A 19,260-nucleotide genomic window follows, 5' to 3' on the forward strand; every position below is an offset into this window, starting at 1 on the left:
GTCCAAGGCCCCAGGCATGCCTTGTGCCTCCCTCCTCACTGTCCAAGCCCCAATCATGCCTTGTGCCTCCCTCCTCACTGTCCAAGGCCCAAGGCCCCAGGCATGCCTGTGCCTCCCTCCTCACTGCCCAAGTCCCAAGGCCCCAGGCCCCAGTCCCCAGTCCCCAGGCATGCCTTGTGCCTCCCTGCTCACTGTCCAAGGCCCCAGGCATGACTTGTGCCTCCCTCCTCACTGTCCAAGGCCCCAGGCATGCCTTGTGCATCCCTCCTCACTGTCGAATGCCCCAGGCATGCCTTGTGCCACCCCTTCACTGCCCAAGTCCCCAAGTATTCCTTCCTGAAAGTAATTCCTGAAAGAATTTCACAGGGTCATCATGGGAAATGATGACAAGAATGGAAGGCAGTAGAATTACAAATAAGTCATGGACTAGGCCTCATCTGTGGCCAATCTGAAGAAAGACACAGCTTTGTTTAACTTTGGGTTGTCAACTCTCTGGTCAACTGCTTAATCAGAATCTTTACTTGCTATGCAGTGGGTTAACTGCTGCAAATCTCTCACTTTCTTTCCTCGCTTTTGAGGGGAGAGGAAAGTGTGGAGGCCTCATTGGAGGGGCAGGACCCAAACTCCCCTTGGCGATAAACATAGCCACCACACTGCAAAGGTTTTTGGGAAGGGCAACCACTGGTTGCTTCTGGGAAGCGAGTTGTGTCGTAAGCCGGCAACATGGCCTGCAACGTGTAGGGCACGGGGCTTCTAATGCACAACCGTCAGCAATTCCTTATCAGTCCTCACCATGTGCCGTGTGTTTCTCTGATGTTGAGGCAACAGGCCAATTAGGGGAAAGATACTGAGCGTGCGAACGTCACGGATTAATGTCAGTTCGTGAGTCTGACAGAGCTCTCGCAACAGTGACGGGTCCAGACATTCAGGGCGTGAGTATGAAACTCTTTTTATTTTAAAAATTGTGCTGCTCTAAAAAAAAAATGCTACTTGCGTGTGAGGTAAGGGTTTTTGTTTTGTTGCTCATCTTAAAGCCGCCTTTGAACTGAGTGGCTTGCTAGGCCATTTCGGAGGGCAGTTAAGGGTTAACCATATTGTTGTGGGTCTGGAGTCACGTGTAGGCCAGACCAGGCAGATTTTCTTCAGAGTAAAAAGTATCCATGAACCCAATGAGATTTTAATAATTGTCGATAAGAGTTGCCACTGTCTTTCAATTCTAGTTTTCAATTCCAGAATTTTTAATGTATTCCAAATTTTACGACCACTTTGTGGGATTTGAACCCATTGCAGCCAGACTATGAACCTGATCTTCTGGATTACGAATTTTAGAGCATAAGAACCAGGAGCATGAGTGGGAAATTCAGCCCCTTCAGCCTTTATTGGTTAGTGCATTGCATACAGGAGTTGGGAGGTCATGATGTGGCCGTACGGGACATTGGTTAGGCCATTTTTGGTCTCCCTGCTATAGGAAAGCTGTTGTTAAACTTGAAAGGGTTGGAGATTTGGAGCTATAGGGAGAGGCTGAATAGGCTGGGGCTATTTTCCCTGGAGCCTGAGGGATGACCTTATAGAAGTTTATAAAATCATGAATGGCATGGATTGGGTAAATAGACAAGGTCTTTTCCCCAGGGAAATTAGAGGGCATGGATTTAAGGTGAGAGGGGAAAGATTTAAAAGGACCGAAGGGGCAACTTTTTTCACACAGAGGGTGTTGTGTGTATGGAATGAGCTGCCAAAGGAAATGGTGGAGGCTGATATAACATTTAAAAGGCATCTGGATGGGTATATGAATAGGAAAGATTTAGGGAGTTATGGGCCAAATGTTGACAAATGGGACTAGATTAATATATAATACCTGGTTGGCATGGACAAGTTGGACCGAAGGGTCTGTTTCCGTGCTGTACATTTCTATGACTCAATGCTCTGCCATTCAATGCAGTCTTGGTTACAGGCTGCACTGTAAAAGGCAAAGGAACAGAGAGAAATTGATGGAAAAGGAGAAGTGGAATGTGGGAGGGGCAGAACAAGGGCTGTGTTTATAAAGAGCTTTGGATGTTGGTCGAAGTGAAACTAAAATGGGGGAGGCAGATGCCGAGACCATAAGAATGGAGTGGGAAGTGAACTGACTGAGGCAGGATTACTGTGGGAGGAAATGGAAGGGAGTGCGGCATTCTATTTAGCTGCAGAAGGAAAGTGGAGATAGCAAGGGGGTGCTTCTGGTGGATTTAGTGAAGAGTTGGGTTATCAATTCAATTCACTTAACCAGGACAGGTCAGTGGGGAACGTGGTGAGCCAAGGGTTAATGGATCAGACACTGAGTCAGTGTAGGCAATGGAAGGGGGGAATGGTATTGAGGGGAAGGACAGGCAAGTGTACAGGGTCAACACTTACTGACTGAAGCCACTGTGACTGGAACATTGAACAAATTCAGGATGATATACATTTAAAGTAACAATAATCGGAGGTTATAGCTGTTGGAGTGAGGGGCTAATGTGGGTACGATTAGGGACGATGAGAATCATTTTTCACAAAGTTAAGGTAAAACGACTTGGAATGCATTGCCTGAAATGAATAGACTTGATAGTAACTTTCACAGGGAAATTGGATAAGTATTTAAGAAAATAAAAATATAAATATAAAAGGCTATGGTGGCAGAACAGAGGAGTTGAACTAATTGAATAGCTCTTGCCAGAACAGACACAATGGGCCAAATGGTCATCTGTTCTGTAACATGCAATAAAAATTTAATCCTCCACCTTATTTTAACTCAAATCATTGCAGAAGGGCATGGGAACCTGGATGCAATGCAGTAATTTGTGCTTTGGAATAAGCTTAGGGTTAGGTGGCGATGCCAAAAATTCTGACAGCTCTTGACGCTATTGGATGGCAAAATGAGAATAATGTGTCTTGGAAAGGAAGCAAAACAGAGGATTACAAATTCCAATACCAGCTTTGGTCTTTGCGTTGACAATTTATTATCCTGTGGTGTGTGTTTTACTTGCAGGGGATTTTATTAAGCGAATAGAGGCAGGTACAGTTACAACATTTAACAGATGTTTGGGCAGGTACATGACAGGAAACGTTTAGAGGGATATGGGCCAAGCACAGGCAAATGGGACTAGATTAATTTAGGATACCTGGTCAACATGGACAAGTTGGACTGAAGGGTCTGTTTCCATGCTGTATGACGGTATGACTCTAAGTTTGGAAATAGGGGGAGGCAGTGATGGTGAGGGGTCAGATATGCAGATGGAAACAGAACGTGTAGTGACGCAACAGATATCATTCTGCATCTGTGTAACTGCTCTGTTGCAAGCTGCAGAACTGGAGGCAGAACTCTCAACGCCACTCACTGGGACTGATAGAATGCAGTGAGCGATTTTCCTTGGGACAAGTTTCAGACTGAGCGTGGATTGTAGTCTGGTTCCATTTTTGGTTCCAATTTGGATGTGCCTTCCACGTTACTACTGGACCAGTCAGATCTCAGACTGAAATCTGGTTTGATGGATCATGTTTTGTTTTGCAAAGGAAAAGAAATCAGAGTTAACGTTTCGGGTCCAGTGACCCTTCCACAAAATGCCTTCCTCAGAACCGTCAGACCTGCTGAGCTTTTCCAGCAACTTTTGTTTTTGTTCCTGATTTACAGCATCCACAGTTCTTTTGGTTTATATTTTGTTTTGGTTTGCTTTTAACACGGTGGTCTCTCACTAAAACATAAGCACACTGTTGCAGATTTTGTTTTAAAAATAGAACAGGAATTTATTTACCAAATGAAATGGCAATAAAAATTGAATAAACCGCTCTATTAACCTATAACACAGATTCAAAGATTTTAAACACACTAATGGCATAATGCCGTTAATTCTGAAAGATATATTTGCACTTTGCAAACAAAACCCATGGTACAGTATTCAAGAGGGCCCCTTGTAAAGTACTCACACTGCAGAAATAAAAATCTCTTCATTACAACACAATAGGCTTAAAGTAATTGGGACTTTAACTCCTGGACTGGAAAGCGACTGATTGATTCATCCTGGAGCTATCTTACAAATGACATAGAACATGCTCAGCTTCTAGTAATCTCATTAAGGTTTTATCCCAACACTTCTGGTTTGAGACTGTCAGTAACTCCTTACTCTAAGGTAATCCACTTTCACTATATTCTCCCTTTCTCAGAAGTACTGTTCCATACAACCATCTCAACTGAAGGACTTTACAATCTGCCCCAAAACTTTTAAAAGAATTCTCTCCCTCAAAGTTATGGGTGTTTCCCTAAGCTTAAAACAAACTAAGTCTAGAAACTTCTATGGACCTTAAAGATTAACAGTTTGCCTTGCTTTGTTGTAAAATATCCAAAAAACACATTGGTGCTGCCAAAGAAGATCTCACAAACTGTTGTAAAAGGAATCATCATGGCTACAGAAATACTTACAAATAATTATCATCTTCAGACACATAAAAAACCCAAACCTAAGATAAATGATATTAAAAAATATATGTAAATCAGCTATATTACATCAGATAATTTGTGTAAATATTAGGAAAATTTCTTCTGTCTAAGAGAGACTATACTTTAACTGTTGTAGATTACAGCGATAGTAGGAACTGCCGATGCTGGAGAATCAGAGATAACAAGGTGTAGAGCTGGATGAACACAGCAGGCCAAGCAGCATCAGAGCAGCAGGAAGGCTGATGTTTCGGGCCTAGACCCTTCTTCAGAAATGAAGAAGATTACAGCAAATTCCTTTTATTAACACAAGAACACATTCTATACTGAGTATGGAATGTACTGTTCCTTCGCTCTTCACAGGCTCTAGTATATGACTATCGCTGTCACTGATACATTGCTGTGTACTCTGCAATCTCATTAATCTACAGAGGCTGCTTCTTGTTTTCTCTGTAAGAGATGTTGACTGTAATGTCTGACTCAGAACCTGGCCAGTATGTAATAACTAGGTGACTCAGGCAGCAGCAACATTATGTACTGATCATGATTTAGGGGGTAGTAAAGGTTGGGGATTGAGGTCCCCCACACTGGGGGAGGTGATGGCCAAGTGGTATTATTGCTGGACTGCTAACTCAGAGATCTAGGCAATGTGCTGGGCACCTGGATTCAAATCCCACCACTGGAACTTGAATTCAGTTTAAAATAAAATCTGGAATTAAGAGTCTAATGATGTCCAGGAATCCGTTGCTGATTGTCAGGAAAAGCCATCTTGTTCATTGATGCCCTTTAGAGAAGGAAATGGGCTACATGTAACTCCATACCCACAGCCAATGTGGTTGACTTTGAACTGCCTTCTGGGCAAACAGTGATGGCCAATAACTACTGCCCAGCCAGTGACGCCAACATCCTGTGAATGGTTTTAAAATAAAAACCTCTCAGATCACGGAATCCTGACTGGTATTTCATTGTTAGAGAGCTCTGAAGGCGCCACCTGAGGTATTCCAGGTGGCACAATGTGATGGAGGGTTGGCTTTGTGTCCTGAAAAAATCCTTAGCACCAGTTGAAGGAGGTCCGGAACATTGTCCTCATTACGGATGCCTCAACCAACACCCTTGTAAAATAAAACAAAGGGTTAATTCACCTCATTGTCAGCTGTGGAACCTTGCTATGTAAAAATTGGTAACGCCCCGTGATCACATCTCAGTAGGACTGAGTTGGGTATGAAGCAGGCTGGAAAAACAGTATAAATGAGTGTTTTCCTGCTGACACTAATTGTTTATTGCTTCAGAGAGCACCGTGAGGTTGAATTTGTCAACACTAAAGTACTGAGAATTGTAGTATCCCTACAATGTGGAAGCCGACCATTCAGCCCATTGAGTCTGCGTCAACCTTCCGAAGAGCGTCCCATCCAGATCCACCTCCCTACCCTATCCCTTTAACCCTGCATTTCCCATGGCTAACCCGGCTAACCCACACATCTTTGGACTGTGGGAGGAAACCGGAGCACCCGAAGGAAACCCACGCAGACACGGGGAGAATGTGCAAACGCCACACAGACAGTCACCCGAGGATGGAATCGAACCCGAGTCCCTGGTGCCATGAGGCAGCAGTGCTAACCACTGAGCCACCCATGAAAGAGCAAAGGAATTGTTGCTATCTGACATTACGCAGGGAACCCCCAACTGCTTCCCCAGTGGCATCTGGAGGGAAGGGGGCATTGGGTGATGCCACAACAGTCAAATAGCCTGCTGATGATCTGAGCTGAGAGAGTGGCCTCAGCCCCAGTAGGAGATGGGAAGCTGTCTTCAGGGGGAGATGAGAAAGCATTCACCACCGCAGTAACGCCTAATGTTGTGCATGGAAGGGGGAGAGAGGAAAAATTGCAGCATGGATACTGAGCATGGAGAGTTAATGATGCCTGGAAACTACGGCTCACTCCTGAATGATACAGCATCAGGGAGGCTGGCCCAGCTCCTGTTGTGTGCTGAGTCTGCTCATTCACCACAGAATCAGGCTGGGGGTCTCATCTGTTCCAGGGAGTCGGTGTCTCTGAAGGGAAGGGAGGGGAGGGGAAGGTACAGAGAGAGATGTAAGGACAGAGCCAGAATCAATTAATATTCTGGTCACGTGAACACCAGTGTCAGACATCATCTGTTGTGGTCCAGGAAACACAACAATATAATATCAGGTTTATGTCGATATAATATCTGAAAGGTTTGGACAGCAGGAAGGCAATATTGTTTTTGAAGAAGAAACACACACAGGGAAACCTTTGTAGGTGTGAGCAGCGTTCCTAGATGTGGAAAGGTAAGCATTTTTCCTCCATTTCTTTCTCACGCTCTCTCTGCCTCGCCTGCTGGTTCTGGGTGTATATTCCGTTTGGCTTGCATCTCTCAGTTATCAAATCTGACTTTCATGGAGGGTGTTGTAGTGTAATATTTTCCCTAAGCAGCTATTTCATTTGCTCAGTGAAATGTCTCCTTGCTCGAGAAAGAGAGAGAAAGACAAATCTTGCTCTGAAAATAAATGATATTTAATAATGAACTATTTGGGGCTTGTAATCTTCACATTACGATTTTTAAAATTGTGTTTCAGGAAGCAAAAGTCTATATTATTATACATTATGTATAATAGAGACTATCGTCACTGCTCACAGTCTGTTGCTAATTTGAAAGCTTTGTCTACAATGGGCAGATGGCATTTGTACAGTAATTATGGGCTGTCTCAGCATCTCTCAAAGTGACTGACAAAGGATGGGAAAATCTGTGATTGCAGCGGGGATAGGGAACCCCATCGGTGGGCAGCTGAACACCAACGGGCACTACTCGATAACAGATTGATTCTGCAAATCGCCCCCATTGAAGGCAGGACACTGCTGAGGGGTGCTCTCATCACCAACAGCCCTGCTCCTTCTCCATGTGACTCCCTACCCCAGTGCCTGGGCTGGGATACTGCACCTTCCTCCCTTCCGATGCAAAGTATGACAGCAGTAAGGATACCCATCACTGCAAAAACAAGCCCATTTTGGACTTTGTAGAGCAGCTTAAGCACAAACATATAGAATCCCTCCAGTGTGGAAACAGGCCATTCGGCCCATCAAGTCCACACTGACTGTCCAAAGAGCATCCCACCCAAACCCACCCTCACCCTGCATTTACCATGGAAAGCCCACCTAGTCTGCATAATCTCTGAACACTATGGACAATTTAGCACGGCCAATCCACACTAACCTGCATATCTTTGGACTGTGGGAGGAAACTAGAGCACCCGGAGGAAACCCACGCAGATATGGGGAGAATGTGCAAACTCCACACGGTCGCCCGAGGGTGGAATCGAACCCGGGTCCCTGGCACAGGGAGGCAGAAGAGAGTACCACTGAGCCACTGTGCCACCCCTAGATTGCTAGAAAATATATTCTACTGTCCTACGTTGAGGGCTGCTTGATACATTTCCCTCAGAGTCCAAATATGGTTACAGGTCTATTATAGAGTCACAGAGTGCAGAAAAGACCTTTCGGCCCATCAAATCTGTGCCAATATAACTACCACAAAAGGTTTGTGAGTTCCAGTTTCCTGCACTTGTCCCATATCCTTGAGTGTTATTATATTTTGCTGTTTGTTATTGTATGTTCTCAGTTTTAACACTCATGTGAATCACAGGGTTCTCAATGGAAAGATTGCCCCTTTAAAGATGCCATAGAGTCATACAGCATGGAAACAGGCCCTTTGGCCCAACTGGTCCATGCTGACCAGGTTTCCCAAATTGAACTAGTCCCATCTGCCTGTTTTTGGCCCATACCCCTCTAAACCCTTTCCTATCCATGTATCTGTCCAAATGCCTTTTAAATGTTGTAATCATACCAGCCTCCACCACTTCCTCTAGCAGCTTGTTTCATAAATGCACCACCCTCTGTGTGAAAAAGTTGCTCCTTTGGTCCCTTTTATATCTCTTTCTTAGTACAACTCCACGTTTAAAATATATTTTATCTGAATATTTGAAAAACTTCCCACTTGTAACACTCTCTGTTTTAAAAAGGCTATCCTAATGATAACAAGGTCTAGAGCTGGATGAACACAGCAGGCTAGGCAGCATTAGAGGAGCAGGAAAGTTGACTTTTCGGGTCGGGACCCTTCTTCAGAAATCTTCTAAAGAATCTTCTTCTGAAGAAGGGTCCAGACCTGAAACTTCAGCCTTCCTGCTCCTCTGATGCTGCTTGGCCTGCTGTGTTCATCCAGCTCTACACCTTGTTATCTCAGATTCTCCAGCATCTGCAGTTCCTACTATCTCTGATCCTAATGATAAAAAGTGGTTTAGCTTTAGAATCCCTACTGTGTGGAAGCAGACCATTCAGCCCACACCAACCCTCAAAGCAGCATCCCACCCAGACGCACACTTGTAAGCCTGCATTTCCCATGACCAATCTGCCCAACCTGCACATCTTTGGACTGTGGGAGGAAACCAGAGCACCTGGAGGAAACCCACACAGACACGGGGAGAATGTGCAAACTCCACACAGTCGCCAAAGAGTGGAATTGAACCCGTGTCCCTGGTACTGTGAGGCAGCGGTGCTAACCGCTGAGCCACCTCACCGCCCTAGTGGTTCTACCTAGCTGCCCTGCCTGCTGATATTTATTGATGCGTATGTTCCTGACATAAACTGTGGGCCTGCCAATGCTCACATGGTGTCACTGTTCCCAAACGAAGAACCTTAAGACCTCAACGATGAAGCTACACCTTCGTGGGGGAATCATCTGGTTGGATGGCTGCAATCCTGGGTTAACATTTCACTGGAGCTTCTCCCATTTTCCCACCATAACCTCAGAATTTATGATACGGGAGCAATGGGTCTCTAACTGAGATTCTGCAGGACCTCTCCAAAAGTGATGAGATCCTTGCCCAAACATTACCTGGGCCTCTGATTAACAGGGCAGAGATAACACCACTAGGTTATCACCTCCCCTGTAGAAAGAAATGGAGGCATTGTCTTAGGAGGAGAGATTGAGTATGTTAGCCTTGTACTCACTGGAGTTTAGAGAAATGGTGGGCAACCTTATTTGAAACCTTAATGGCAGGGTGGATGCGAACAGGTGATTTCCCCTTGTGTGAGGGTTTAGGATCAGAGGAAATAATCTCAGAATAAGGTATCATCCAATTAAGACAGAGATGAGGAGGATTGTCTTCTCTCAGAGGGTTGTGAATCTGTCAAAATCTTTACCACCAAGGCTGGGACGCTCAGTGTATTCAAGGCTGAGAGAGACAGATTTTTAATCAGTAAAGGAATAGAGGGTTGTGGGGAAAAGGCAAGAAAGTGGAGTTGAGGATTATCAGATGAGCCATGATCTCATTGAATGGCACAGCAGACTCAATGGGCTGAATGGCCTACTTCTGCTCCTTCATTTTATGGGTTTTTGTTTTGGACTGTTTTGTTTAATACGGTTGTGAGAGTTTGCCCGATGGTCTTGTTCATTGCTGACTGAGAGATGAATTGACAACATGACTGTAGAGGTGTCACAATTGCTGCATCTCACCAGGTTAAAGACTGCATTTCTACTGATAACAAGTCAGGCCCCATTGAACTGTTGGAACCAATGAACATAAAGAACAAAATAACACCCAGGACATAAAAGATTGCCCAGATGAAGTGACATCACATTTTACCTTATAGGAAATGGAGAAATTGTATTTGCATTAGTATTCGTGATTTTAGAACGTAATCAAGGACTCATTGGTGTTTAAGAGAATGAGAGGTGAGTTTAGTAGGAAACTAAGATTATGGAGGGACTTGACGGGACGAACGTTGAAAGGATGTCTCCCATTTTCTCCATGGGTGGCTCAGTGGTTAGCATGGATGCCTCACAGTGCCAGGGACCCAGGTTCACTTCCAGTCTTAGATGACTGTCTGTATGGAGTTTGCATGTTGTCTGCATACGTTTCCTCCCACAGTCCAAAGATGCGGAGGTTAGGTAGATTGGCTGTGGGAAATGCAGGGTTATAGGGTAGGGGGGGATGGATCTGGGTGGGATGCTGTTCAGAGGGTCATTGTGGACTCGATGTGCCAAATAGCCTGCTTCCGCACTGTAGGGATTCTATATTCAAATTTCACATTTGCTGGGCTCCTACATTTCACACGGCACAAACTGCAACATTTCACACTTACTGACATCCACATCCAATGTTGCTGAGTAACTCCCCTGGCCCCACCCATCATTCTCATCCCCTTTGATCGCGACTGGTTTCAGCCTGCCCTAAACTGTTCCGTTTAAAATTCTCATCATCATTTTCAAATCACTTTATTATAATGATCAGGCTCTGTCTCAGTGAGACTGTTTCAATCAGATTATGTCTCAGTAAGATCATGTGTGTCTCAGTAAGATCAGGTTGTGTCTCAGTAACAATGAGATTGTAATTCAATAACGATGAAGGTGTGTCTCAGTAAAGGTGAAGTTACGTCTCACTATTAAAGACCCTGTGACTCAGTAATATCAGGTTGTATCTCAGTAACAATGAGGTTCTGTCTCCGTGTTAAACAGTCTATGTCATAGTAATATCAGGTTATGGCTCAGTAATGATGAGGCTGTGTCTCAGTAAGGATGAGGTTGAGTCTCAGTAACGAAGAGATTTGTGTCAGCAACAGTGAAGTTCCATCTCAGTAAGGATGAGGCTGTGTCTCAGTGTCAGTAAAGTTGTTCCTCAATAACGATGCAGTTGTGTCTCAGTAACAAGAAGGTCGTATGTCTCCTATAGAACATAGGAAGAGGAGACCAGATGTTACAGTTTTCAATGATAAATATTTTTTAATCAACCCATTCAGGCATGTTACAATACATGAAGAAGGAGGAAACTGACTTGGACCTTCTGGCCCAGAGGTAGGGACACTGCCGCTGTGCTACAAGAACCCTCAGTTTGCAGTGACATTACAGTGGTGTCCTACCTCTATACTCAAACACCAATACCTCACCTTCTGCTTGGCCACATTTTTACCATATTCTTTATATGGAAGCTCCTAAAGAAGTTTAATTAGTATAAGCCTCTCAATCTTTATTTTCAAGTTAATTATTATTTAGTGTCAATTGCTGTTTGCAGAACACAGTTGTGTCTAGAAGTGATTCTCATTTTGCTCCTGAAAAGTCTGGCTCTAATATTTAGCTTCTACCCCTAACCCATACTCTGTAACATATAGAAATAATTTCTCTCCATTTATTACCTCGTTAATATCTTAAAAACGTCAATAAAACCCCACGGAATACCATACTAGACTGACTCCTCTCTCCTGGTAGTTTAACTAGATTCCTGGAATTCAGGAATCATTTCATCTCTCTTTGATAAAGGGTTGGTGCAGCCTAACTGGGGATTTCTATAATTTAAAACACAACTTCTTCCCTCTTTTATATTCTAGACTTTTTTTTAAAAATCCTTCATGGGCATCTGGGCACTGCTGGTGAGGCCAGGATTTGTTGCCCTTCCCTATTACCATGAGCAGTTCAGAATCAACCACGTTGCTATGAGTCTGGAGTCACATGCAGATGGCAGCGCCAGGACCTTGGTGAACCAGATGGGCATTTTTTATGACCAAGTTTGTATGGTCCCTATGAGTCTCACTCTTTGTTCCAGATTTTAGTGAATTCAAATTTCACCATCTGTCATGGTGAGATTCGAATCCATGTCCCTAGAACATTAAGCTGGATTACTAGCCCAGCTACCACTATGCCACCACCTCCCCTATCTATAAATTTAACCCTTTAAATTATTTCCTGTATCTGTTCATGTTTTAAGAGTATGTCACTGCAATGGTTTTGCAGTGATTGTAATGAGATCAGTCGGGTGGACCTCATAGGATTTCCCTGATTGGGGCTATTAATCTGGTCCAATCAGGGAGCCCTGGCTGATAGGTATAAACAGAAATGTCAGACATTCTGAGAGCTGGCTCTGAGGGAGCTGGATCAGTGTCAAGGACTCTTCATGTGTAAATAAAGGGTGACAGGATACCCGGTCTCTGTGGAGTTATTTCAAGTGTTATCAGTGTTGATGGGGTGCAATCGGGATTCAGAGCAGTATGGATAAATAGATGCTAAGAGTGATCAATGCCATTAATTCTGGCCTAGTTATCCAGAGGGCCAGGCTAATAATTAGGGGCATGGGTTTGAATCCCATCTTGACAAATAGTGGAGAGGATAGATAGGCTGGGGTTATGTTCCCGGAGCATAGGAGGCTGATGGGTGACTTTATAGAGTTTTATAAAATGATGGGCATAGATAAGTTGAGCAGCCAATTCCTCAGGGTAGGAGATTCTAAAACTAGAGGGCATGGGTTTAAGGTGAGACAGGAAAGATTATAAAGAGAACTGAGGGGGCAAATTTTGCACACAGAGGGCAGAATGAGCTGCCAGAGGAAGTGGTAGATGCAGGTACAGTTACAATATTCAAAACTCATTTGGACAGGTACACGGATGGGAAAGGTTTAGAGGGATATGGGCCAAACACAGGCAAATGAGACTAGTTCAGTTTAGGAAACCTGGTTGGCATGGATGAGTTGGGCCGAAGGGCCTGGTTCTGTGCTTTATGCCTCTTTAACTCTGAGTTTGAATTCAATTAAATAAATCTGGTATTGTCATTAAAAAAAAATCTTGTTCACTAATGCCCCTTACAGGGGCAAACTGCTCTCCTGACCTGGTCTGCCCTACACGTGACTCCTGAACCACAGTAAGGTGCTTAACTCCAAACTTAGCCCTCTGAAATGGCCCAGCAAAGCCACTCCCTCAAGTGGCAATTAGGGCAGGGTAATAAATGCAGGCCTTGCGAATGATGCCACAAAAGGGTAGAAAACAGTGCCATTCCTCGGAACGTGGGCTTGCGGTCGTCTGGGAAAAAGATAAGAGTGAGGCAGGCAGAGAGCTGTGCAACAGAGAGTGATTGGAACGTGGTGAGCCATGTGCAGCGTTACGCAGGGTGCACGATTATGTTGGACTCCTCCACTTGGCGATCTGCCTGAGACGAATTGCTCTTCAGATCTGGTGAGTCGGAAAACAGCAATCTTAGCAAGTTTACAAATCAAACCAGCCGATACCTTCCCTTGCCCTGCTTTCCAGCCTATCATACTCCTTTGTGCTTGGTGTGACCACCTCCTAGTTATGCCCCCTCACCTCCCCCCCACCCCCAGTGCCTCCCATTCATTTGCAATGCTTCTTTTCCTCTTTGTAATGAAGCTTCAGGGGGAGGGGAAGAGACTTGTTCCCCTCTCATCCAGTGGCAACTGTTTAAAGCTGTTCCTACAGCTCTGCTGCCAGAGGACATTGGAACACTCTGTGCTCTCACTGATGTATTTAGTCACAGTCTGCTGACTACATGTTGATCAGTTTCATTTTGTGGTGTTCTGGCAGTCTGTGAGTCCAACAGCCCAGAATGTACCAGAGTGGAACATTTCAACGTCAGTCCCATTTGCTGCTGGAGATTTCTAGCCCCTCCATCGGCTCACATGAAAGTTGTTTGCACTGGAAATCGCTGCAAATTCATGGACGTCATCTATAGGACCCCTGTAAATGAAAGGACAGCAAGCAGTGAGTTTTAATTGGCAACGGTAGAAACAGCTATGTGATTGACTCTTAACTGCCCCTCTGAGGTAGTCTAGCTGTCACTCAGTTCAAGGGCAATTAGGGACGGAGCCAACAAATCTCACCTTTGGCAGCAATGCCCACATCCCATGGATGAGTCGTAGATTCATACAGTCATATAATAAGGAAACAGACCCTTCATCCAACTCATCCATGCTGACCACATATCCTAACTTAATCTAGTCCCATTCACTAGCATTTGGCCCCTATTCCTCTAAACCTGCCTCTGTTCATACACTCCTCAGTCCCCGAAGCTCCAGGGAAAATAGCCCCAGTCTATTCAGCCTCTCCCTATAGGTCAAACTCTCCAATCCTGGCAACATCCTTCTAAATCTTTTCTGAACCCTTTCAAGTTTCACAACATCTTTCCTATAGCAGGGAGACTAGAACTGAACACTATATTCCAAAAGTGTCCTAACCAGTGCCCTGCGCAGGCACAACATGGCCTCCCAATAATAATCTCATTTTTTCAGAAGCTGCAGGGGTCTTTAACATTCCAACTATACTTTCGAGGGTGTCATAGTAGAGTTGAATGTTGGACCATTTCAGTTGCTGCCTGGGTTAGATATCTTTTCAGAGATAGTGGGAACTGCAGATGCTGGAGAATCTGAGATAACGTGGTGTAGAGCTGGATGAACACAGCAGGCCAAGCAGCATCAGAGGAGCAGGAAAGCTGACGTTTCGGGCCTAGACCCTTCTTCAGAAAAATGCCTGGGAGGGAGTCACTCTCGGAATAATGGGAGCTGTATCTGGGAGGGTGTCACTGTCGGAATAACGGGAGCCATGCCTGGGAGGGAGTCACAGGGAAATGTAGACATCAATCTGAAAGTGTTTCAGAGATAGTAGGAACTGCAGATGCTGGAGAAAAAGAGGGTCTAGGCCCGAAACGTCAGCTTTCCTGCTCCTCTGATGCTGCTTGGCCTGCTGTGTTCATCCAGCTCTACACCGCGTTATCTCTGGGTTAGATATTTGCTGGGGCACGTCACCGGTTCTGGTGGGGTGAGCTGTAGCAGTGGGTCAGTGAACTTAATCAGCTTTAAAGGCCTGTTGTCACCTTCACTTACTTCTGAAGCACTGAGTCATTGAAGAGCAGAGAGATCGAATTCCACAAAAGCACAATGGGAACTACTCTCCCAGCAGACACAGTAGTCTATTTACAACAACTACCCACATTGATGTAGAGGGTTTAATCATAGAATCCCTACAGTGTGGAAGCAGGACATTCGACCCATTGAATCCACACCGACCATCCAAACAGCATCCCTCCCTGACCCATCCCTATAACTCTGCATTTCCCACGGCCAATCCACCTGCACATCTTTGGACTGTGGGAGGAAACCGGAGCTCCCAGAGGAAACCCACGCAGACACAGGGAGAATGTGCAAACTCCACACAGTCAGTTGCCCGAGGGTGGAATCGAACCCGGGTCCCTGGCGCCATGAGGCAGCAGTGCTAACCACTGAGCCATCATGCTGCCTCATGGAATATACAGGACAGTGGAATGTCCCAAGCTGCTTTGCAGGAAGCTATGTCAGGCCAAAGCTGATGAATGAATTAAAGGGATTGTGAGGACAGTGGTGCAAGAATTTGATGGAGGAAGCAGAGAGGTTTAAGGCAGGTAATCCCAGAATTTATACAGTCTGAAGACTCACCAAAAATGGAAATAAATTTGCAATGTGCAAGAGGCTGGAATGGGAGAGGTAGAGGTCTAAAGGCCAGACAAAATAGGAGCAGGAGGAGGCCATACTGTAGCCCCCCACCTCGCGGCCCCCACCCCTACACCCCGGTCTGCTCCACCATCTGAGAAGATCATGGCTAATCTGAGTTCATCCTGAACCCTACTTCCCTGTCTTTTCTACCCCATCGCCCTGTCAATCAACAATATCTCTAACCCAACCTTGACTATATTCACTGATCCAGCCTGCATTGCTCGCTGGGGAGCAGAATAACAAAATTCAGAGAGAAGAATTTCCTTCCCATCTGCCTTAACGTGGAGGCCCCTTATTTCCAAACTGTGAGCCTTGGTTATGGATTTCCCCACTGAGCGGGAGCATCCTCTCAGCCTCCACTCCATCGAATGTCCTCTGAATATATTATATTTCAGTAAGACTTCGGGGGGGGTGTGGGGCTGGGGGGTGTTAGAGAAGATGGGGGTGTAGGGGCTGGGGGGGATGGTTAGAGATAGCGGGGTGTAGGGCCTGGGGGAGGGTGGTTAGAGATGGAGGGGGGGGTGGGGGCTGGGGGGGGGGGGTTGGGGGGTGGTTAGAGATGGGGCTGGAGGAGGTGACAGAGATAGGGAGGGGGTGTAGGGGCTGGAGGAGGTTACAGACATGGGGCTGGAGGAGGTGACAGAGATAGGGAGGGGTTGTAAGGGCTGGAGGAGGTGACAGAGACAGGGTGGGTTGAAATCAGAGATTTTGAAAAAAGGAAGGGTCACCGTTCTGAGGAAGGGTCACCGGACCCGAAACGTTAACTCTGATTTTTTTCCTTCACAGATGCTGCCAGACCTGTTGAGCTTTTCCAGCAACTTCTGTTTTTGTTCCTGATTTACAGCATTCGCAGTTTTTATTTGAAACCGAGGCCTGTTCAGAGTCGAAGCAGCTTTGGTTCTATTCCTAACAGAATGACAGAAGGTTGTGGATTATCAATAAAATCTCGTGGAGGCATGGAACTCACACAATTTCCAATTTTTCCATAGGTTTGGAAGAGGATAAAAAGGTGGGAACCGGGATGTCAGATGTGGTTCAGGATCCTAAACCCAAGCCAGCCGTTCCGATGAAACCATCAGCTGTGGGCTCCCAGCTACTCGGCTATGTGGGAATTGATACCATCATCGAGCAGATGAGAAGGAAGACCATGAAGACTGGTTTCGATTTTAACATCATGGTCGTGGGTGAGAACCGAGACATTGCACTTAACCCTGCCTTTAACCCTTCCCAAACTTCCCTCTCTTTACCTGGTTGGGGGGGGTAGACAGAATTCCTAACGCAGTGAATGTTCCCAATGAGCACTGAGCTATTCTGAAAGGGAAGAAAACTCAAGAGAAACTTTGGAAGTGGAGTTATTGAAGAAAGCACGGCTGTGGGAGAGAAGCTGGGGGGAGCAGGGACTAACTAGTCTTGAAAGAGCTGGCAGAGATACGATGGGTGGAATGGACCCCCTTCTGTGTTCTATAGGTCAACTTAATGGGTGAATGAGGGTGACATCGCAAGTGAAATTCAGATTGTGGGACTTGATTAAAACGAATTGTGGTTGTAATTGGTTAGTTAGATGAAAATAATGAGTATTGAAGTGTCCTTTAAGGCCATCCCCATCTTAATGATGAGTTTCATTGCCTGCTCGGGAAGGGATCCTTTTAGAGCCAGTTTTCTTGCTATCTAGCACTCCAACCGCACCCCGCTCCGTGTAAATGTCCCCCTTTAATAACATACCTCTCTGGTGTAGGCTAACCTCCAGCTGGGTGCTTTATCTGAGCAACAGATGTTACCCCTCTTAACATTATTAATTATCACGATACCAAAGAATTCAACAACCTAATCTCTCTGTGGTGGGATTCTATTCTTCTGGAAGACAAACCCACTGCTTTGTTTGCATTGCCTTGTTCATAACTGGAACCACTAAATGATTTGGGAATCTCTACACCCTACAATCACTGTCCTGACTTCATAGAATCCCCTACAGTGTGGAAGAGGCCATGTGGCCCATCGAGTCCACACTGACCCCTCCCAACAGCATCTCACCCAGACCCACCCGCCCTTCCCTCTAACCCTGCATTTCCCACAGCTTATCCATCCAGCCTGCACATCCCTGGGCGCCATGTCCAATCCATGTGGCCTGCACATCTTTGGACTGTGGGAGGAAACCAGCAGTAACCCATACAGACACAGGGAGAACATACAACCCCCACACAGACAGTTGCCCAAGGCTGGGATTGAACCCTGGTCCCTGGCACTGTGAGGCAGCAGCGCTAACCACTGAGCCACTGTGCTGCCCTCATTTTGACAGCATCGCCAGCACTATCTCCTTATTCCTCCCTCCGATATGTATCACATTAATCCATATTGGCATTTATTTGCAATCGGCTGTTTGTTTTTAAACTGCTAACCTCCTTGTGCCCGGTGTGTAGGTCAGAGTGGCCTGGGGAAGTCGACACTGGTGAACACGCTGTTTAAATCTCAAGTCAGTCGGAAGTCCTGCGGCAGAAATCGAGAAGAAAAGGTCCCTAAAACTGTAGAGATCCGAACAGTTAGTCACGGTGAGGTCACCTACAGTATGTATTTCTTCCTAATTGCAAGCGATGAAAAATAAACCGAGATTGAAAAAAAAATGATCGTCATATAACATCGACTCAGGTCAGTTTGACCTGTGAATGCTTAGAACATCAGACACAGGGGCAATGATCGCTGCTGTTTGACAAATCTTTCTTTGAAAACCTCCTTGAACTCATTCTGAAATCGCTGTAAAGTCACAGTATTGAAACCCTCTGCAGTGTTTTCCTGGCGTTTTATTCCTGATTTATTCTCACAATTTTTTGAGAAAGTACTCGTTTCTGTAAAAATGCATTCCTAGTATAATTCCAAAGTACAGCAAATTCCAACGGCACACCCTCTAACCTCAACAATCTGAAGCAAAAACATTACATATCATTTACCAGTTCCGAGGAAGGGACACCGGACCCAAAACGTTAACTCTGATTTTTTTATCTTCATGGATGCTGCCAGACCCGCTGAGCTTTTCCAGCAACTTCTGTTTTTGTTTCTGATTTACAGCATCCACAGTTCTTTTGGTTTTTACATTTTATGTCATCTTGGTTAATCTTCCTTCTGGTTTGGGTGACAACTAACAGCTCAGTGTTTTTCTGTTTGTTGTTGAAATAAATTCTACATTTTTCCCCAAGACATCCAGAATTTCTAGTCCATATTTCCGTCCTCCTTTAAAAGGCAGGAATTAGAAGTTGTAGATCCTTCAGTACAGACACATCTCAGTAAAGTACAATCAGATATAAACTGGACTCCCCACTTTCTCAAGTTGTTTTTGTTGACAAAATCCAGAAGCTTTGCTTTCATAATGTGCAGTGTATAAACTACACACCCTGTCATGTATCAAACCTTCTCGTGTGTGTGCGCGCACGCATGTGTAACAGGCTACTGTGTGTGTGTGTGTGTGTGTGTGTGTGTGTGACAGGCTGAGGCGATATCTGTGTGT

General features: G+C 45.2%; 1 protein-coding gene across 1 annotated transcript in view; it reads left to right on the top strand.

Annotated features, from left to right (window-relative positions):
• The window catches only part of LOC109923738 (neuronal-specific septin-3-like), a 178,881-nt gene that overhangs the window by 105,940 nt on the left and 53,681 nt on the right, over positions 1–19,260 (top strand). Inside the window, exons 2-3 of the mRNA XM_048617344.1 lie at positions 16,754–16,948; positions 18,182–18,345. Of these exons, the coding sequence (XP_048473301.1) occupies positions 16,754–16,948; positions 18,182–18,345 (359 nt within the window). The remainder of the gene's footprint in view (positions 1–16,753; positions 16,949–18,181; positions 18,346–19,260) is intronic.

Source organism: Rhincodon typus, chromosome 37 (genome assembly GCF_021869965.1).
Source record: "Rhincodon typus isolate 14 chromosome 37, sRhiTyp1.1, whole genome shotgun sequence".
NCBI lineage: Eukaryota > Metazoa > Chordata > Chondrichthyes > Orectolobiformes > Rhincodontidae > Rhincodon > Rhincodon typus.